This window comes from Coturnix japonica, chromosome Z, assembly GCF_001577835.2.
Source record: "Coturnix japonica isolate 7356 chromosome Z, Coturnix japonica 2.1, whole genome shotgun sequence".
Classification (NCBI taxonomy): Eukaryota; Metazoa; Chordata; class Aves; order Galliformes; family Phasianidae; genus Coturnix; species Coturnix japonica.
In genome coordinates this window covers 14,691,324-14,714,218 of record NC_029547.1, presented here as the reverse complement: position 1 = coordinate 14,714,218, position 22,895 = coordinate 14,691,324, and the positions used below count along the sequence as shown (strand labels likewise).

General features: G+C 39.9%; 1 protein-coding gene across 1 annotated transcript; it reads right to left on the bottom strand.

The window, feature by feature from the left end:
* Positions 1-360: 360 nt before the first annotated feature.
* On the bottom strand, positions 361-21,195 carry C7 (complement C7). Its single transcript, XM_015848684.2, has 18 exons — positions 20,966-21,195; positions 20,606-20,661; positions 19,866-19,941; positions 18,576-18,717; positions 17,680-17,821; positions 16,783-16,921; positions 15,743-15,877; positions 14,031-14,274; positions 13,267-13,380; positions 12,721-12,887; positions 11,544-11,772; positions 10,809-10,980; positions 10,354-10,441; positions 8,952-9,084; positions 7,830-8,021; positions 6,689-6,785; positions 3,076-3,260; positions 361-1,666 (listed from the first exon to the last, which is right to left on the bottom strand). Exons 1-18 carry the CDS (start codon positions 20,969-20,971, stop codon positions 1,479-1,481), a joined length of 2,505 nt encoding a protein of 834 aa, XP_015704170.1. The 5' UTR covers positions 20,972-21,195; the 3' UTR covers positions 361-1,478.
* Between the last annotated feature and the right edge of the window lie 1,700 nt (positions 21,196-22,895).

Genomic DNA, 22,895 nt, shown 5'->3' with positions numbered 1-22,895 from the left:
TCTTAAGAAAAAGATTAGAAATGCTGTGTTAGGAAGCTGGGAACAAACATGGGCCAAACACTCAGAAGTTCCTGAAAGATGCTGCTTTTTCATATCCAGCAGATCATTCAGAGCAAATAACTGATTAATCTGGCCTTTATTCTGCTTATTTTCATCTGTAAGCTGTCTGCAAAAATTTAGAATTTTCTAAAATAAATTAAAATAAAATAAATCATGCCCATGAAAAGAGTAATTAAAATAACATTTAAGATCCAGGCTTAATCCTCATTTCCAGCACCACAGAAAGCAAAGCGTTTTCAGCTGAGGGTAGGGCTTACAGAGTGACGCAAGTTGCAGATACATACGAAAAACCAAGGCAGATGTATATTCTGGTAGGCATTTATTGATAGCAAGAAACAGCATCTATTACTTACAAAGCATGCAAGCTTCCTGCTGATAGGCTGCACTTGCTGGATCACTCCTGCTCACTACCCACCCCTTTGTCACTAAGGGCATTGTTTGAAAGGACAGTTGAGGGTGGCACCTCAGCCAACTTGCAAGATTAAACCTGAGTGAGCAAATGTGTCACTGCCTGATGACAAGTTTAAGGGAGGACGATGAGAGACTCCTTGCTTTTAATAACCGTCTTTCTTCCAAGGTTGTCTCCAAGGGATTGTATGCTATCACGATGCTCGTGAGAATGTACTTTCCCTAATAGCTCCCCCTGAGAAAGATGTGCTGTTGTAGAAGACTTCTACATGCAATGGTCTGTGAGCAAACAGGTATTGGCACAAGCATAAATAAATGTGACAAATGCAATGAAGTTATCTGCACTTATAAGTGTAGCTCATGATGATAGCTACAACAGTGTAAAATGCTGATTTTTCTTGAAGTGCTTCTATGTAGAGGAAACTGAGCAAAGACATTCTTCTCATTACTTAAAGCTGACTTTGCTTTTAATGCACACTGTTTTGACCTTTAAAAGCTTTAGGCTCAGCAACAGGTTCAGTGCTGTAGATGCAGTTTGCACAGCTGAATGAGGCACAGCAGGAACAAGTTACTCTATTAAAAGTGAAGAATTGTATGTCTTATTTTGTAAAGCCTATTCTTTTTCTGGGAACCTCTATCTAGTCAGCAATGCATATGGTTGTGCTGCTCTCAGAAACATGCATTTGCCATTCTATGCACTGTAATCCATCATTGCTCTGGCGACTGCAGTTCAGGAACACTTTTTAATTGTGACAGAAATGCAAACAAAACTTGCCAGTGCTAAGCCAGGGGCCTAAGCCAAGAACCTTTGGATCAGCAAAGAGTATGGCTCTGCCTAACAAAGGGCCCTGGGCATGCAACCAGAGCCAATGCACACAACCCCATGGGCTGCAGTGGGCTTCACGGCACAGCTTGTATTTGACAGAGCATGGTTTGAATTATGTCCTGCCCAAGAGTTGACACATTTTGATGTATCCCATGGCAATAAACAAAATGAACCATAACAGATCTCATTTGGTCTGCACATCACAGGGCCTGATGCTGACGAGGGTGACAGTCTGCCCACGGCACTGGAGCCGCCCAGCCTCACACTCCGTCATGGTCTGGTGGGTAGTGAAGTCGCTCACAGCAGCACAGACCCGGATGCCGCCCTCCTCACATGGCGCGTCTTCATCACACACACAGCTGTTGGATTGCGCTGAGCAAGGACACAGAGGAAAAGGCACTCACTCAGGATGGCATCTGATGTGATGCAAAGCAACGCAAACCATTCCTAGCAAAATGCAACTGGGAGTAACTGCGACATGTGGAGCGTGTCCTTCCCAGCCAATCGTTAACAGGAGCTGATGAAAAAACTAGAAGCACCAACAGGTGGTGCTGGCTGCAACAGCAGCCCAGTGCAGACAAAGGGCTTTGCACCTCAGCTAACTTGGCTGTGCTTGTGGGAAAGCTTCACCAGCTGAGCAGTTTATTGCTCTCAGAGACATCCCTGATATTACTGCTGGAAGTCTGCTAACACCAGTTTGTGAACATACTGCTCTGTATTCCAGATACCATGCACAATGAGAGGTCCGTCCTTGGAAAGTAGCAAACCAGTCGAGCACACGCAACTTGTATTTTTACTTATCTATGGGCAGTGTCACTACAACAAAATGATTTGTTCCTACAAATAAATGTGCACAGCTGTATCAGTGCCAACATCTAAATAATCATATAAGGAGGACTGAGATATACTTTTCACAACCATGTCTTTGTTTCAGTGTGGTATGTTTATCTCTGCTGAAGCTCCATCCATCCATTTATTTATTTATTTTGTATTATTTCTGTCTGTTCAGTGCGGGTAGACAAAATACACAAATTCCTATCAAGCAATCTTTTTTTAACTGCCAGACAATAACTGTGCCTTCTATCTGAAAACATAATTTACTCCTTTACCTTCACATTTCTGCCAGCCCTCCATTAAATGCACAGTAGTGGATGATACTCAGGGAAATTAGATCAGGGAATCTGAGAACTGCAAAAGATTGGGCCTCTTTCCTCTAGGGGAATATCCCTCCACCTTTGTTCACAATATGAGAAACTGGGGATATGCAGCAAAGTACAAACAAAAACAAGTGGCTTTTCTAGGTGGTACAAAATGAAACATTCAATTCCTTGCTGCAGGATACAGCTGGGGAGACAGCTCATCCAGTTCCAGGAAAAGCCAAGCTGTTCTTGAGGGCAGCAAAGACACCTGCAGGTATTGAGCTGGGAAACTTTAAATGGTGAAAAAAGAATAAGGCAAAAGCTTCACCCACAGCTTCCCAAGGAACATCAAATCAGGTAACCCACTGGGGAGGGAGTAGGTGTAAGCTTTTCCTGTAGATTGCTCATTCTATTACTATCTCCCACAGGAGTTTCTTTTCCTTCCTGCCATAGTCAGACACCAAGCCTTGGGTGAATGGTGTGAACCCACTCAGCAGTAGTGCGCGCCCCATGGTGCTGGGAGGGTTGGAGGTGCTGCACCAGCACAGGGCCACTGCCACTGTAAATGGGTGTAAATGGGGTTACGAACTTCATTTCGTTCACATAAACAAATTTCACTTAAAATCATAAAGAATCTCTCACCTTCACATTTTTCCCATGAATAGCACGACCCACATGATCTCTCAGCTGCTTGAGGTGGTTTGCAGTTTGTTGCTTCAGTAAGAGAATATTTTCTACCCATGCACTCTAAGGCATACATCTTGCAAACAGTTAAAGGAATGTTCCTCTTTGTTCTTGGATCTATGGCACAAATGTCCAGGGAAGGACTGAAAATAAAAAGCAGGGATCACTTCATTTAAAAGCATTTTGTCTTGGTATGTCTTAAAAGGAGCTGAGAGAATGGAAAACATTCAGTGCTGGATTCTTGTTTTTGCCTTTCAGTGAGGTACATCCAAAGAAAGCAGTGGTGAACCTGAGGCTTAGGTGCATGAATAATTCAGACTTCTTTGTTTTCCACACAGTGCTGCTCCTGAGGTGTTAGTGTCCTCACTTGCCAAGGGCCCCTTAACTAAGGTCCTTAGACTCAATACCAGTTGCTACATTTGTCACCTCTATTTTCCTTACTGATCTTCTGCTGACATAAAGAATGAGTTTAACTCTTTTATTCTGAGGGAGGGCAAAAGCACAACAGGTAAGTATTGCCAAGCAGCTAATAACAGAAACTGTGCATCTCTCTCCATTACATCATTCTCTCATCTGGCTGCACAGCCTATGAGATGCTGGAGCACTGATTTTTGATGTCAAAGTTATCTTAGCAGGTAAGGGTACAGGAAATTCTTAATTTCTGAATCAGCTTAAATTTGAAATAACATTGTGTGATCCAGTGGAAGCATCTAATCTGTAAGTTAAGTTGTTTAGTTGTTTATTATGTTTAAAATTGCTCAGAGGCAATATTATATTTGCTTGAGAGTCTCAGTATCTGAGCCTTAAGGACTAAAACTAGTAGAAGAGGCAAGTTAATTTAGCTGGAAAGATAAAAGTCAGATAGGAATGTGTTAATGGCTTTGCTTTGCACCACTTTATCAGCAGCAGAGGGGAGGGAGGCTGATTTCATCACTTGGTTGAACAGAGGGAAATCTGATTGCTGGGAAAGAAACAAGGAATGAATGCTCCATTTTGCCAATCTGTCACTACAATGCAGTAATACTTGAAGCTATCTTGAGACTGCTGTACTTATTTGCTATGGCTGGATCAGCTGCAGAGAAGACTGTGGAAATCAGCATGTCCAGATGCATCAGAAAAAGGACAGTGAATCTGTACTTTTAAGGGAATTTATTAATTTTCACTAATTTAGAAAGACTGTTGCAGGGGACTCAGAGCAGTGCAACAAAAATTATTAGAGGCAAGGAAGAGTCCTTGTATAAAGGGAACCAGGAAAAATTCAGCTTCTACCCAGGTGGGGGGAACGAACATGCCTTTACTGAAGAATGTAAGATAAGAAATGAAACTGCAGCTGTAAGTCACCATATAATTTCTCTCCCTTTCACCTGCTATGAGAGGTGGGCAGCTTTTAGTTGAAACTAAGTGAGAAATCTAACTGGAAATCATTAACATCTTAAAACTGTATCCAAGCCCATAAGTCTTAATATAACATAGACCAAGACAGGGACGCTAAACAAATAAATGTTGAGGAACTCTTGAATATAGTGCTTCAGTGTGGTGATAGTCTTTAGCCTCCAGTATCTGAGGTTTCATCCATCTTAATTCACTAACTGTGCTATGACCCTTTCCTAACCTCACACCTTTTCACACAGAAAAGCTTATGTTCATGCTGTTATGTTCTCTCTGTCCACAAAAGGAGACCAAAACCAATGGCCTGTTAGAGTTGGTCCCTCACATTCACAATTCCTGAGCTGTATTTGGAGCTATCTGGGAGCTGACCCTTACCAAAACTCTGCCAGGAACTGCTTTAGGGATTCAGCAGCTCCATTGCCCAGGATCATTCTCTGGCTGTAATTGATGAGGCAGACGTAACCCAAGGCTGTGTCATGAGGGACCAATGACTCCTTAGCAAGTTGTAGGGTTCTTGTGCTGTCAATGGATTTGTGATGCATCTGAGACCACAGTGGTTCTTCCCATGTGAACTGTTCCCACCTTTTGAGCAGGGGCTGCTGATGAGTGTCATCACCACAGCAGAGCAAACTGGGTTACTTCTGCACTCTGAGGAAGGACCAAGATCTACTTACATGCCTGTGTCCTATATCACTAATAAGCTGGCAGATTGGTCTGTTGTGACAGGTGATGACTTATCCTTCTATTATTAGATGTGTTATTTCAAGACAGCAAAAAGGCAGCATCAGTAACAAAAATGACTGCTATCCATCTTCCTGCCATCTTAAATGTAATTAAAAAAGAAGAAATAGAAACAGGAGGCAGTAGATTAATTTTAACTGAAGCTTAAATGCATAACTGAGTGTACTTAATTAAATTGGGACTTTATCCAAGCCTTTCCCCAGCGTTGTGGACTCTTCCCAAATAACTTCACTACATCCCTGAACCAGAGAAGACATTGTTGCCTCACTTTAGTGAGTACCTAGACAAAATGTGTAGGAGTTGGTTACTAAAACAACTATTTTAAATATAGAGTCTAATTTAAAAATAGACTCTTAAAAGGCTTATTACAAACCTCACAATTGTACAAGGCAATGTCTTCAAATACTGGCTAAGAGTCCAGTGGATCTTCAAAACCTGAACAAAAATCACCAACTATAATTCTGAGATGTTCAAATTGTGTTAATTTTGGCTTATAACTGGAGTCATCGTGCAAGGCGTTACTGACAGGAAAAGTACACCTACTACACTGAGAAATTCTGCTACTTTGAAATCACTGGAGAGGACTTCAAAATACCTTCTCCCTGTTATACCAGGAAAGGACAAATCCAGTCTGTTATCATAAAGTTCCCGAACTGCTTAGCTCCTGCTGTGACAAAAGCTGCCTGGATTTCGTGCTTAAACCTCAGCAGTGACTTCATATGAAACTTTATCTGATCTTTGAAAACCAGACAGATGTTGGAGCGCTGAATTCTTCGGCACATTTGGCTGTCAGCACAGGATGGTCAGAGGGACCTCTTCATGTTAATTCTTGTTTTGATTCTGTTCCTTAACATTTTGCAAGGAATTGACAGTTTGACTTATTCCCATACCTTTGTTCTGCATTGCTTATTGCTGAATGTAGGCTTAGAACAGATAGGAAATAAACCCTGGTCTGCAAGTTATGAGGTCAGGAAAGGTGACATGACTGATCTGTGCAAATGGCTGTGCAAAGGGAAATTAGATTATTGTGCTGTTAGTAATGCTGCAGTCCCTAGCAAGGAAAAAGAAGGCTGCTTTATTTCCCTACCTTACAGCTTTGATGCTTTATGTCCCAAGGGTCTGTGTTCTAACTTTTCCTGTCTTCTAAATCTTCAAAATATCATTTTATCTTTTTCCACCTATCTCACAGATCAAGTGGAACTGAAATTATCCCTTCACCTTCTGTCATCTAACTGAATTCCATCACTGCTAAACCCACTGACAGCTCTGACAAGGCAGGTAAGTGATGAGCAGGACATTGATTGAGCTGTAAAGCAAACAAAGTACAATTCCTGCTTCTCGTGAGTAAAGCTTTCTAAACTGTCATGGAATGAAAACTTAAGAAATTTAATTGGACTTGAATAAAGTGAGAAGGTCATTGCTAAATCCAGCCTGAACTTACCCACACTCATAGGGCAATTTGCACACACATTGCGACTGCTGCACTTTCTCCCATGGCTGACATTTAGGCTCTGTCACTTCTGGTTTCACACTGGGAACTGAAGTAAAAGAGCACAGACAATGCCAAGGGTCAGAAAAACAAGGGCTGCTAAAGCTCTACACTGAAAGTATCCTACCAGCTGAGAATAAAGGCACTGGATTATATAGCCATGACACAAAGTGATATCCTGCATGTTCATTAAAAGAATCTACTGCACAGAAGGAACCAACACTATTAAAAATATATGATACTCTTTACAGAGTTACTGAACAGTAATTTATCCATAGGTCATGAGTCAAACGTAAAGAGTCAGGTACTGTGTTCAAACTCAAACACCCATCTCATTTCTGCAGCAGCTGTCTGTCTCTACTAATCTTAGCAATGCTGAATCATTTCTAGCAACAGCTTTATCATTAGATTTCAGAGTTACTGGCTTCACTACTGGCACCAGAAAAGCTAAGGCTCCAAAGCCCTATGTCGAAATACTGAGTCTTAATATTGTTATGTACTGACAGTAATGAAAGCTGCAAGTTCCATCTTACAGTTCTATTTTTTTCTGACCATTGTACCAATATAATGCTCCAAAAGCAAGACACAAGCTATTTCTAAAGATGGAAGCATTGGAAACTCTTTCTACTCGTTACTGGAATTTTAAAACATGATGCAAGAAAAACCCCAACAAAACAAAAAAAGGGTCTGTAAGGCTATGCTGAAAGATTTGGGAAGATGGCATCTGTGACACTTTAGATCTGGTACTTTTTTTGTACTTCTGCAGTGATGAGCTGAATTATGTACATGTTAATCTCTCAGAAATTCTTGTGGTTGATATGCACATACATTTGATACAGTGATGAATGACCAAGAATGGGAAACTCAGGTGTTTCTGCTCTTTTGGTCTAAGCCTGATCGTCACTTGCCCTTCATCTCCAATCAGGCTACCTCAGGCAGCAGCTGGCTGAGCAAAAGAAAACATACTTGAAAAGTAGGAGGCATGCCTGGGTAGCAGCCATGTCAGCTACAGTTCTGTGTTTTATCTCTACCACCAATGGTCTACCCAGAAAATAAACTCCTGGGTTGCACTTGAAGCATTGCAATGGCTTACCTGCCTTTTTGCACTGGATGGTTTTCATGTCAGGAGTCCACTTGAGACTGGGCTCACACAAAATGGAGTGTGCCCCTTCTAGATGCATGCCATGTGGACAGGACAGAGTTATTCTCTCACCAATCTCATATGAAGGTTTCCATGGCTCTCCTTGCAGCCCCCCCTCCAGGAGAGGCAGAAGGCAAGTAGTTTCTAAGGAATTAAGCATTTGAGATAGCCACAGTGAACCAATGGGTTGCAGAAAAGGGTTTTATCTCCTCCTAAGTTTCTTAAGAAATCAAATAGTAAGATTAGATTATGCTCCTGTAGGTATATACTGGTCATGTTAGCATGAGCTATTAACTCATCACACCGGGAAGGTGAATGTGCAGTATCAAGGATGCTCTAATATATCCTCCTGCTACCTGCAGGTCTGACCCATGCTTCTGCTGAGGATTCATACCAGTGAGTAACAAGCTAGTATGGTCAGCTCATACAAACAGGGCCCTGGAACATCCTGGGGGCTTAGTTCTAATGAACAATTAGATGGTGTTCAAGCAGTGTGGACTAGCCTTTGTAACAGTCAGTTATGGCTAGAAGGGGAAAGGAAGAAGAGAAGAAATCCCACTCAATACTGATTCATGAGAAATGCTTGTGGCAAAAAGAATCCCTAAGGATAACTGACTGGTTAAGAAGAAAAGAGTGGAGGGAGGAGACTGTCTAAGATGTAAAGTGATCCCCAAAGCTGTGCTTTTATGACAGGATGGTTAGTTGAGAGCTTTGTGGCTGTCCAGTGCTGATTTCTGGGCCTTTTACTCATTTTGCATGGCTCATATCAATAGTTTTTGAATTCCACTACAGGTCATAATTAAGGAACAAAAGTTTTTCACATAAAAATCAGTTCTTGGGCTGGACTTTTCTCCTTGTTCCACTTCCTGTCTTTCTTAAAACCAGTCCCCACGGACACTTTTCAGTATAAAAAATGTGGCTGCAAAATAAAGGTCAATGTAGACCAAATTCTGTGTAGGAATCTAGGAAATACAAGTGTTCATTTCCACTGTTACTACTGGAAAGCAGACATTCAGAGAAGTTTCACTGGAATTCAGAAATTAAGTTGTATTTCAAAATGAGAAAGAGACATACCCTGGCAATATCTGTCTCCACCTTGCCACTCCAAATTACTGCCACACTTAGCAATAGGATTACCAATGAGAGAATATCCGTGTCTGCAAGCATAAACAATGATTTTTCCAACAGGATATGAGTTTTCAGCATTCTGAAAGACAATAAATAGGTGTCATTTAAAATATATAATATAAAAGTGATTAAGAGAGTCTCTGGAATTCTGTGGGCAGTTTCAGTAGTCAGAAGATGTGATCAAAATGGAGATGTGGAAAGAAAGAAAAAAAAAGCAAAATACAGAATTTTCTGGCTACCTGAACTTACTAAATTAAGGTAGGGCTTGGTTTGAGGGCACCCTTTGCTGGGGATCTGGCAGTGATACATCAGTGATGGAACAGTTCAGTCCTACAAGGTGTAAGTGGACTGCATGTATCCGTTATCAAGCATTAGAGGAGGAATACAAGCTCTTAACTAGCCTTATGAGTGGGTCAGTGAACAATATATGGCTTTGTTAATTCTTAGGAAGGCATATTATCAGTTTCCCCAAGGTAAATGTGATAACAGTCACTCAGAAGAGCCAGACTTCAGGACACACACCACTTGTCATTTTATATATCCCTCTGTTATATGAAAAATCTCCCTATTATAAAAAAATTGAGACTACATGTCAAAGTGCAGGGATTTACCTTCAGTTTTTGAACCAAAAGCTCTGATATAGGAAAGAACTAGTGATTACAGAAAAAAATCACTAGCAAAAGAGAGAGCACAAAATTTAGGACCTTGCCTCCGGTTGCAGTTGTGCAGAGACAACTAATGGATTTGTAACTAAGGCTTCTATCTATTGAGCAGAAATAAAGAAAATGCAATCAATAATCTGAAGAATTTTCTCCCCTTGTTATATAGGCCCAATTTAATCAGCACAAATAACTTTACATATAGTAATTTCAACAGATAATAAGAAAGTGTAATGGTGAATCATATGGTATAAACTGAAGGTCCCTAAAATCTGTTTATAATTTTGCTGTGGACTTTCTGGATGACCTTCCATAGTCTCTATCCTGCTTTCTTTCTTATTTCCTCTATATTAAAATGTAATTCACAAGGCACAGATGTTTTTGTAATGTCTTTAGGATATAGTACAAGTAGATTTCTTTATTCTATGGGCAGCATACTACTGAAAAGTAAAGACTTTGTTCTGCTTTCTGGATGACTTTATGGTTTGCTTTTATTGTTAATGAAAAGTCTTAGCAAATGTCCTGTAAACTCCAGCCAAGGAAAACTGCTGAGAAAGCTGCTGTGCAGTAGCTCTGATACTGAGCTTACCAGGATAAATACATGGCTGCAAGTGGATCTCTGTGTTAACTGAAGGTGAAACACTGCTGATAGAGATAGGACAGATAATGGAGCAGTAGAAATAACTTACTCTAACAAATCCATTTGCCAAGGAAGGAGGAGGTGAACAGAATTCTGTAGGAGTTATGGATGTATCAAAGCAGTGTGGCTCAATAAGGCTATAAAGTAAACAGAAGTATGGTTAAGTTTGAATTCAGCTTTCCTTTCAAAATGCTACTCTTCCAAGGAAGCCTAATTTCAGGACTATCATACGACCCATTTACATCAGGATTATACTTAAGGAGGGCACTGCCAGGCTGTCTGAGAAAGTGCTGAACAGAATACTGTCACATTTACTGCTTTTTAACCCCATTTTCCAGTCATACATTCTATGAGAATCACAACTTCTGAATTCCATTTTGTTTCAGCTTAAACGTGACAGCCCAATAAATGACCTTCCCCTAAATTCAATAGTTTACGTGGTATTTTGGATTAACTTTTTAACACCTCCTGTATTCATACCCCAGGTGTTCCTTTTCTGCTTACCGAAAGTGCTGCAGCTCTTCGTCCTCACAGGGCCTGCTCTCAAGCTGCTCTCCTATGCAGTCCTTCCCTCCCCCACTTGGGGAGGGGTTGTTGCAAGTTCTGGTCCTGGTTTTCCTTTCCCCTGAACAAGAGCTCCAGGAAGACCAGCAGCTCCAGCGTCCATCCACAACACCTATGTAACATTTGAGAATGTTTCACATTAAACAGCTCTGTAGGGTTGTTCTCCTTTAAAACAAACAAACAAACAAACAAACAAAAACAAGCTAATGATGAGCCAAAATATGACCTTACAGAAAGATCCAGGTGACAATGACCTAATTTCCCCCAAACTCCCCATTTCTGTAACCCTAATCCCACAAATTTGGAATTACGTACTAATATAAGACAACATAACAGTAGTTACAGCTAAGGAAAAAATTAAAGAACAAGATCGTAAAAATTTATTGATGGCTGGTCATTCAGTACATATTCCTTCCTATTTACTTGTTTTTATATTTATTTATAGAAATTTGCAGTTTGAGTTGTTAATATTGTTGACTGAATTTAGCAATAGTAATACAAACAGTTCTTTGTGAAGTACTGCATGGACATGCAAAGCAAGGCTTAGGCTCATGTTAAGATCCTCCTGTGCTGAATGCTGGGCAGCAGCAGTTCATGAAGCAGGACATACAGACTCCAGAAGCAGGAGAACACATATGCCAATTCTAAACTCTCATAAGCTTAAAAAGAGCTGACCTGGCTGATCTTGCATGAGAGTTCCCAGCTCACAAGCTGCTCCAAAGGTGTAAGGCTTGCAGTAGCACGTGCACTGAGTTCCTTCCACAGCTGCCTCACCCCCATTCTGGCATGGCTGACATTTGCAGGGATCATTTTCAGCCATATATTCTTCAATGGATTGTTTTAGGTAATGCTTTTTGACTGAGGAGCAGGGCACTTCCTTTACCAGTTCATATAATGGTGTTAGCTGCGCAGAATAAACATTGATATTAAATACCTATACTAGAGATAGAAGAATGTGTAAGCATATTTTGTTATGTGAAATGGTTTGGAATATATGTTCCTGCATACAGGATTTGAAAGCTGCTCTAATTTCCTATGTGTCTAAATTCTTATGTTAATTTTTAATTTTAACCTTTTTCTGGAAATTCAGCTTTGCTTAAACAGTATCCCTTAATGCTACTGGTTACCTTAGGTATGTTTAAAAGTATTTGAGATATGATATTACAGTCGAGGTAAATGTGTATCATAAAACAGGTCAGCAAGGTACAAAAACCCTAATCATTACCAAAATATTTCCAATCTGAAATTCTGGATATCATGTCATTTCATTGAGAAGTGACTGAAAGCAACAATAAGCAAAAACATTTTGCATTAACTGAAAACCCCCTGACAGGTCCTTTGCTATCACATCTTTCTTCAGCATATGGACTGCTTCCAAAAGGAGTTTAAACAAGGCAGTGGTGAATATGGTCATGATCGAGTTTGTGTGCCTGGCTACCAGAATACCCAGTTATACCACATTTCTGTGTGCAGAGAAAAGGGAGAGAGATAAGAATAGTGGAAGCTGTACAAGCCTGCCAATATACCGTTCAGAAATGGGGCTGTGTGGAAACTGGGCATTTTCCAATGTTAGGGTGATCCTTTATCCTTAGACAGAGCTCTACTAAAGTTACTGAAGGCTTGTAAAAGTGTGAGTATTGACTTGCCAAAGGCTCAGCTGATGATACAGCTATCACTTCATGTTAACTTCATGGAATTTATTTCCTGTGTATTTTTTTATTTACTTTATGAATTAATCTGAATACAAAACAATTTCAGACTACTGCCTGATTTATCACCAGCTATAGGTTAATCATTTCTCCACTTGAAGTAATCCCATCTGCTCATCTCAGCTTCAGGGAACTATCCTTACCTTTTGTTTAATTACTCTGGGGTAGTCTGTCACAGATCTGGCCCAAGAGGAGTATCTCTGACTGTTACCAGCAGGATCATCCAGGTCTAGATAACTAAGGCCAGCAACAGCACTTGGTCTTCCACCTTCTATGTAGGGATCTCCTCTAATCTTATTGTTACTGCTTCCTGAAGATTTGGGATGAAAAATAAAGAAAATGCCATTGGTGTGATATTTGCACATGAAAATAGAAATGATACATGCAATATCTGTCCTAGTAAGTAGTCAAAGGACTCATTGGTGCAGATCAACCATCTATGCCTGTATCAAGCAGTTCTATGTGGATAGTGTGTTTTTGCAGGTGTCCAGAAAAATAGTTATTGGGAAAGCATCAGCTACATTTTATTGGTGCTAGGGAGACTTTTAAACTAGACATTTGGATCCGAGTTCAACAAGTCAAGATGCAGTTCAACACAGCTATCAACACCTGCTCCTCATTTTGACAGATATTTAAGAGGGACATGGAAGCTGTAGATGTAACTGTACAAGTTAATACTGAACATTCACCTGAAGAAGTCTGTAGCAGTTCATCCAGCTTCGAGCACTTCGTTTTCTTCTTCTTCACAATGAAAAAGTTCCAGCCTGATGTGGTGCACTGATACATATCTGTTATGCTCATACCTGCAGAGAAATCCATCCATTAATAGTACTGCACAAAGAAAGCACGTTATGTTCATTTCTAAGTTGCCTATTGATTTCAAATGTGCTTTAGAAAGAAAAAAATAAGAAGGCAGCTAAAAAGCAGGTTATGTCAGACAGTCCACTTGTTTCTAGAGCCTACAGATGGAGACTGACAGACTGTGGGGTGTACCTGGAAAAGGCTCATTGCTTCTTTCTTTCTTTTTCTCAGCAATCTCTAATCCTACAGCATTGCTTCCCATTGAGCATGATCGTATATGTTGCTCTTGTGTTTGCTTTGTTTGCAATTTATTCTGCTTTTTAGGTTTTACCCAGCCTCCACTTTTAAGCAACATTTAAATTTTAACATTATTTGAGACTCAGATTGGCCCTACAACTCTGCTTTAGCCTGGTGAGGTCCTGAAGCAAGTGGGATAACTTGGCTACCAGGAGCACTACAGGTCGCAGAGTCAGATCTTTGACTAAACATTGTAGTTTCAAACTTTTCACAATCTTCTTTCTTTTGCCCATGAAGAGAATGTGATGGCAAGTAGAAGTCTCTTTCTAGATTTTAGATGTTAGCTGGAAGAACATCCAAAGTAGTTTTTATTCTTGTTTGCTTGCTTTCTTTCTGGTAATATTTGGTACTCTACCTTCTGCTTTCATTTTGTCAGTATCCAAGTAAAATATAACTTTGTATTGTCCTCCTAGAGATCCAGAGTGCAAGAAATGAGTCCCAAAAGTCTCAATAAATCTTCGGTAGGCGTTGTACTCATAGAAAACTGGAAGGTTGGCGAGCTCCTTCCAGAATGGTTCCGCAAGAGTGAGAAGCTCTGGGTTGTTGTTAATAAATTGAGCAACTTCCACAGTGTTCTCAACAACCATCAGCTGTCTACTCTGGGGAAAGGAAAATTAATCAGTCATGCTTCATTTTACTAAAAAGATAGTTCCTATCAGCCAGATCATGAAGATGTGATATCAGATATTGAACAAAGCTTTATAGAAATGTTGAAGGCAAATTGGAGGCATCAGAAAAATTTTCCTTTTCACCCTGATTTTACCTAGAGGATCCTTCATTTGTAAGGTGCTGTAGCCATTTAAAAGATGCTACTGCAGATAAAACTCTGCATGTCTGCACAATGATCATCACCTCAGTCTCCTAAAGTTCCTTTTGAATTCTGTTAGCCTAAGTCTTAAAATACACTGTTGTTAGAGCAGCAAGACAAGCTTATCCTCTGCCAGCTTGGAGACCATAAAATTTATATATCTGTGACTTGATTTTGTTTGCTGTAAGATAAAGGTTTTACTTCAGAATTGAGAGTCACTTGCAAATTACTTAACTAATGCTTCACTTTATATATGTCAAAGGTAAAATCCTCTCTTAATGGAGTGCTATTAGAGGAAAAGGTATCATAAAAGAATTTAACTACAGTATTATTTGTATATTTTCAGTCCAATACACTCACAAAGATGGTAGGGGAAAACAAAAACAAAAAGTGTGGAAGACAATGGAAAAGATTGATCAATTATAACAAGAAGCTGATGCTTTTCTTCCTCAAATATGGAGGAAAATAACTAGTAAATAAATAAATTACTGTTAAAGAGGTAAAACGGAGAAAGAAGAAAAAAAAACAGCAGCCAAGCCATTCTTATTGGCAACCAAACCACTGATTTCTTCTTCCTTCCCCTCTACTCTGCCCTGGTGAGGCCTCATCTGGAGTACTGTGTCCAGTTCTGGGCTCTCCAGTATAAAAAAGACAGGCACCTCTCTTAGAAAAGTCCAGCAGAGGGCCACAAAGATGGTGATGGGCTCGGGGCATCTTCCCTATGAAGAAAGGCTAAGTGAACTGGGTCTGTTTAGCCTTAAGAAAAGAAGGCTGAGAGGGGAACCTGATCCAGGTCTATAAATATCTGAGGTGTTGGGGGCAAAGTGGTGAGGCCAGACTCTTTTCAGCAGTGTGTGGAGACAGGACAAGGGGAAACAGCCAGAAACTGGAGCATAGGAAGTTGCGCACAAATGTGAGCAAGATCTTCTTTACGGTGAGGGAGACAGAGCACTGGAACAGGCTTCCCAGGGGGCTTGAGGAGTCTCCTTCTCTGGAGACATTCAAGACCCGCCTGGACGCCTACCTACGTGGTGTAGGAAACCTGCTTTGGCATGGGGCTTGGACTCGATCTCTGGAGGTCCCTTCCAACCACTACAATTCTGTGATTCTGTGACTTTAAGGGATTTCTTTTCTGTCATGCCCTTTCTGCCAAAAATATCTGAGCTGAATGAATTTATGCATCTTTCCATAAAAGTGCAAGAAAAAATGACAGAAATATTTATGCAAAATTCTAAGCTACAGCAGCAATTCATACATACCTTATGACTATGTTGCTCTATTTTCTTCTCTGAATAACTGTATCCACTGTTTGATTTTTTCTTCTTTTCTGTGTGCTTCATATATGACCAGCTACTGTTGAAAAATTCATAACTGAAATCATTCTGAATTTTAACCTAGAAAATGGAAGATAGAATTCTGTGTAAAAAGGATGTTAAAAATGGTAGAACAAGTCCTTCCTGCTGCAAAAAATCTGAGGTGTTTTTTAGGCTGAATCCATTTTGGATTTCAAAAAGTATGACCTCTCATCCTACATGTAAGGCACTTTTCAGTAGTCATACTACACTTTTTGTGACATATGTATGCATATCTATATATACATGTAAGTTTGTATATGAAGCATTTACATTATGTAGTAAATTACATCAGTGATTGCTTGGCATACTTTTGATGAGAAGGAGACAAACCAAATCCCCAAGACAATGATTTGAAATGAAGCATCACAATGGAAGACCTCCAAAAAGTATTCCAAAGCCAGGTGCCCATCGTGTTTCTTAAGGTAATTCAAGTTGCAGCTTATTCTAAAGAGGTGGCTTTATGTTCTAGCTGTGAGAGAGTTAGAAATCATATCTGAGCAATTACATTTTTTCCTTTCCATTTTAGCAAGACATAAGCTAGCTTATTTCAAAATAATAAGCATATGTATACACCTTCGAAATAATCACATTATTTATTTATCCTAGTTTTTAATATACCAGATTATTTTAGCATGAGCTGACACAATGTTCACAGAGCATCTAGTGGCTTATACAGCCCACAGCACTGTGGTGGCACTGAAACATTTTGCTATTGGCAGTAGTGTTAGTTTGGTATAACTCCAGCCAGCAATGAACAGTGGCACAGGATACTTCTCTGTGCATTTAATTCTGTGAGAGATAAAGCACAGCCACAGTTACTGGGGTTTCTGCAGAGAGGGAACAGGCATAATTCATCTGCGTTTAGGGAAGCCAAGGGACCCTGCAAGGTTTCTTATGATTAATGAGAGATTAAGCAGATGCTAGTGTGCTTAATGGAAACATACCTGGAACGTATAAGCAAGAACACTTTCACTCAGCCTGTAGTATTCTCTCCCATCACCACTGAAGACTTTTCTGCATTGTCCTCCAAAGTTTTTTGTATTAATGACTCTTCCCCTGAACTCTCCACTGACTGCATCAAAGCTGCAAGAATAAAAGCATGAAAAATCATTAAGACACAGAGGCAAAAATTCCTCTACTGGAGTTAATAATTACCATCCTGATATAACTGAATGCTGTATCTGCAGTTAAGATCATAATCTAATTTATTTAAGAAAAGCAGAACTCAGCTGACAGACTTCTTTATCTGTAGCACAAGAACATGTAAGCACGTGGAAAAAAGAGTTCTAAATTTTTCAACAGAAATGGACACACTGATTGACATTAAGGTATTCATATTTATCACAAGTGCTTTTTATTTTTATTTTTCCAGCAATTCATGTGGAATAGCAACAACATTCAACACCCATTCAAAAAAACTTCTGTACTATAACTGAATCATACCACATTCCAAGTGATATAACTATGTTAAAGAAAGATGAGATAATTAGTTTGTTAGGCTGCAGGTAGAATGCAAAAGTAAAAATAGATATGGATCCACGGTACTAAATGAAACAGCAGTAAACAAAAAGAATGAATGTTGCTGGCTCAATTTTTCCTTTCTGACATTTATGTTTTGGTGGCTTACATTTTGATTTCACATATTAGGAGGTGTATTTAAATAGTAGAATAGAAGGCTTTATTTTTTGCCTCAAATCAGAGAACTAGTAAGGACCGCTTTTCCATATCAGATACTCTACCATTGGCCCATGAATTCTGTCTGTATAGCATGAAATTGTAAATACAAAAAAAAAATGAAAGCATTTGGCACCAGTACTACTGAAGTCTGCACAATACATTACCCTTTTCCTGTAAGTTCTGAATTTGGAGGTGTTTTATCAATATCACATACAGTCCTCTTCTCTTCACATTGATCTTCATCAGTACCATCTTCCTCACAGTCCTGATCTCCATTGCATACAAGAGATCTGCTAATACACTGACCTAAGAGGAAACAAAAATGCATGGAGAAAGGAGAAATGTTTGGTTAAAATTACATATCACCTAAAATCGAAGTGACGGTCCCACTTTCCTGTGATGTTAATTAGCTTGCTATTCCCACAGTGGACTATGTGTGCTTGGGAGGGATTATGAAACAACAGTAAATATAGACATAAAGAAATAATGCATTTCCGTCAGGAAAACCACAGCCAATCAAGTCTTCTGATACATTAATAAAAAAGTTTATTTCTAAACTTACTTCCTATGCTTTCATCTTGTGGCCTTATCACATGTGATAAAATCTGATTATCTCTCTGATACCACCAAAACAAGTTTAGCATATTTCTCTGTGATAAATATCTATCCACTGAGGTGGTGTGTCTTTTTTGTGAAGGTAACAGAAGTTGCTTGGATGCTGGCATTAGCCCGGAGTCCCTCAGTGTTCAGGACCCAGGTGGTTTCTAAGATGTTTGAATATAGCCTAGATAAATTTTGAGCAATGGCATCTAAGGTTGCATTCTTTAATTATCTTCTCTTAATTAAACACAAAAACATACTCCAAAGCAATTCAGTAAACTGAAATTAAAAACAAGCACATCTGAGGCTGAAAAAGAGAAAATTTCTTGCTAAATCTAATCTATTTATAGGTCGAGGATTCTCCAATGGCATTGCTCATTTATAAACTTCAAAGAAAACAATGTTATATTTCTTAACTTCAAAGTCCAGAAAATGATAAAAAAAATGTCTTGGATGGTACCTGAGGAGCATCTGAACCGATCACCACAGCCATCTTCTGTTGGGCATCCCCTTGTCGGGGTGCAAGGTCTTGTTTCAAAGGCATCAGCAGAGCAGGGGTTTCCCCCATACTGCCCATAAACCACTACTGTCCGTCTCCGAATCTGAATGTAAATCAAGAGAGATCATAAGAAATCGAAAGGCAGGGCAGAAACAGTTTACTGGTGTCAAGACATGGGTCTCATAGTCTCATAGTCTCGTGCGGGTTGGAAGGGACCTTAGAGATCATCGAGTCCAGCCCCCGGGATTCGAGCCTCTTTGTAGCAGAGCGGCACTTCTACCACTTGCGCCACAGGGGGGATTCGAACCCAGGGGCTCCGGTGTTGCAACGCGGCATTCCTACCACCTGCGCCACCAGGGCACACAAATGGATGCTGCTATACTGCTGTAAAGAATGCATTCACTGCATTTTTCTAAGATTTAACCACACTTATTGCCACAGTATGGTAACAGATTCACAAGTTAATAATAAGACAGCTATGTGGTCTTTAGATTGAGCCATAAACTTGGTTGGTTTGTTCAATAATCTGATATGAAACCAAAAGGATAGTGCTGACAAATTTCATTTTTCTTTAAGATTATTAATAGGCTAGACATGCCTGATATGAATTTGCTAGAGTTCTTACAAATAAAAATGCTACTGATATAATGAAATCAAGCATCAAGTGGGTTTCCTTTGGCTTTGAAAAAGCAAAAGTAGGGTTTCATAGCACATCCTTGATTTTGACCAATCTCTCCTTAACTGATCATAGTTATTAATTGCATAGTTGATGCAACATAAAAGTAAATGAGAAAGAAAATGAAAGGTAATATCAATAGAATTATACTTTAAAAATCATCGACTTGTTTTCATTGTGTAATATTTTGCAACAAAGTTTTCTTCCCTTGACATGTAACCTCTCTGATAAAAAATGAGAGGAAATGGTTCAAGTCAGCATCAGCTGAGGAACGCCTTGGTGTACTGAACAGCTCAGTCAGCCTTTTTGGAACTATCAGCAAAACAAAAACAGCACAAATTATCTTACAACACGAATACCACAGCTTTGAAAGTGTGCACAGAGAAGACAGGCTGGAGAATTCCCCTCTCTAGGGTCCAGCAACCTTTCTTGCTCTTCTGTAGAAAGGAGCTTCACGTGCTTTTATTTGAAAGTTGGTTTGAGCTTAAAGGTAGAACAGATTCTTTGTTAATGGGGGGAAAAAAGAAGAATATGTTTGTGAAATCATGCATACCTAAAAATGTGTCTATCTATACCTGTTTTAGGGTACAGCCATCACACTCGGACCAAGGGCCAAAAGAATTCCAACGGCAATTGACTGGACGGGAGGGGCTATCCCAGCAGGGTTTTTGCATTATAAAAGCAAAAGTAGAATACTGTCAGTTATTTCCATTCAAAAGAATTAGTGAGAAACTTCCTTAAACAGCAAAGCAGACCTCCAAAGAAAATGAGGGGATCCATCAGGCTCCCTCCTCCAAAACCACCGAGATTTGCTTTTCATTTATAAGAATAATATCAGTTCCTTCTCAACCTTTCTGGTCACTGATCAGTAAGAAACTTGGCATGTTCCTTTGTCTTGAAGGTCAGTAAGGCTCTGTCAATGCACTGCTAAGTTCAAAGACCAGCTCCACATGGCAAAGTAGAAAGCATCCAGACCGTGCCCAGAGATGTCTGGACAGCAGTCAGGGTCGCAATGCCTCTGGAGGCAAAGAGGTATAGGGGTGAAACCTCCCCACGACATGGGGCTGGCTTAGGGCAGGCCGTAGTTTGTGGGCTCACACCACTGCTTACTCCTCCTCCACCAAACAGATTGCTAAGGGACACCATAATTTCTTCCTGTCACCATGAATAACAATGGCAGTGCTGACACCAAACAGTGCCTTCTCTGCCAGGAAATTCATCTGAAAACACCTTTAAGCCTAGCCCCATGACATGCAACAATGTTAAATCGTCCATGCTTAGTCTGTACCATGCTATTTTCTAGATGAATATTCACCTGGAAAAAACAGGAAAGAAGCCTGAAACCTCCAGCAACAGAAAAATCCCCAGCATCTGAAAAAAAAAATAAATAAATAAAAATAAAAAGAGAGAAGCAAAGCAAACTTACTTGTTTCTTTTCCTTATTTTTCCATTACCTCATGTAGCTATTCCAACTGCCTGCAATCCTTACATTACTCTGCTTGGAGTAATAAGAAGAATAATGCACTGATTTTCCCCAGCTCTGTTGTGCAAAGTACTGTTTTTCAGTTTTCTTCTTTTCTCCAATGCTGCCAAGTATTTCTCCACATAAATTAATATTTCATTGCATTTGCCGTATTCACTTCATCAGAACAAATTAAGTAAGCAATTGTCTTACCTTCATGTTAGATGAAGTACTCAGACATCCAGCAATTACCAGGAGAAATGCGCTTCCACTCAGTTCAGCAGCTGAAGGAGTCAGTCAGTCTGTCTGCTACTGTATTTCTCTGCTCATTCTGCCTTGCTGTTCAGCTCTTCTTTCCCCCCAAAGGCTGAACACTGCTGAGGAATTTTATCTTAACCCAGATAGTGCTCCCTGGGGACACAGCCTGCTCTTGGAGCTGCCCAGTATTTTTAAGACACATAAATCAAGGCTTGGCTAGGCAGAATGGGGCTGGCAGAAAGTTGTGAGGAGTGCTTACTGGAAGAACGTCTTTATCTTCTTTGTCACTATTTCTTTCCTCTAAAGGAGACTTTTCAGGCCAGTCCTGTCACATATAGCTGGACCATAGCTGGTCTCTGCCTGCAACAGGCAGAAAAGCTCTAGATTTAAGCTGATGTTGCCAAAGTTTGATTCTGATCATGAACATTCTGCAGTCGTGTTGATTTCTGTGCATTGGTTTTCATATTGCAAATCAGCTGGTGGATATGAACACAGTTTTAACCTGTTTTTATTATGGCGCTGTTTTGAAAGCCATTGGTATTTATGCTACATCAATAGCTGGTTTGGGGGGTACACTTTTTCTTTCCCCACCCCACCATGCCTTATTTTTCTCTTCTGTGGTTTTTTTTGTTTGTTTGTTTGTTTTTCCACTTTTGGGAGCTGATCCATTCTGTTAAGAAAGCAACACAAAACTTTCTGTGAATTCATCTAAGCGTAGCCTGCATGAGGCCCTCATGGAAAAGCAGCTCCTCTATCTGAAATCTCTTCAGATACTACAGCTCAGGCACTACGTCTGTTTTGAACGGTTTAGCACAGTCTGCAGAGAAAATGTTTCATGTCACATCATTCCTCTAGGGAGACTTTTAAATTCTGCACCCCTTTGGTATAGTCTGCTTTCCTTGACAAGATGCCCAGGTCTTCGGTCATGTTATTCAATCCATGTCAGGGACATTGGGCCCATTTTTCAGAAGTTGGAAACCACAGAGCCCATTTATATACGGCATGAGCTATCTCTGATACTTTTCATTTTTATTAACTATGAACCTCTTTTGTAATGTGATCTATTCACTTTCTTCACTTTTATATATTTTTCTGCTTCCAGTTGAAATCCTTATGTTCCTGTTAAGTTGTATGGCTGATTTGTCCATCATTATTAAGGGTCATTTGCCTTAGTAAGAAGTGATTAAAACTGAGTTCAGCCAAATTGCTGGCCTGATATATGGGAACTCTAAAGAATATTTTATCTCTCCAGACATATGCCTTGCAGTTAGTTCTTTTAATGGCTTAGATAGAAATGTCAGTTTCTGTAAGTACATCCCAGTTATAACAACCTTCAAGATAGAGATATGTAATTAGCTCACAAACAACACACACAGATAAACACATGAGAAGCCAAATACAACCAGCAAAGGATATATATGTGGTGTGGGTCTGCTCTTAAAGAGTAGTAAAGTTGTTGACATTTTATTCACACAATCACTGAACTTTAGGTGTTCGAAGGGACCTCCAGAGATCATCAAGTCCAACTCCCCTGCAAAGCAGGTTCCCTACAGCAGGTCAGCATCCAGGAGGGTCTTGAGTATCTCCAGAGAAGGAGACTCCACAACCCCTCTGGGCAGCCTGTTCCAGTGCTCCGTCACTCATTCAAAACTGTTAATATTAATGGAGCATCTAACTGCAAGTACCATTTTGGCAAAACAAAATAGTTAATTTAGCAGATGGTGGTTCACTAGTCTTTTCAGCATATGTTTTTACAGGCCAAAGACGTTATCTTCCTACATTTGGGAATAGGATCCTACTTCTTTACTGACCACAGCTTCAGCAGTGATGAAAGCAAAGAGAACAAGCTGACAAGGTGCAAAACAGAGTGAGGTTAGAGCTGGAC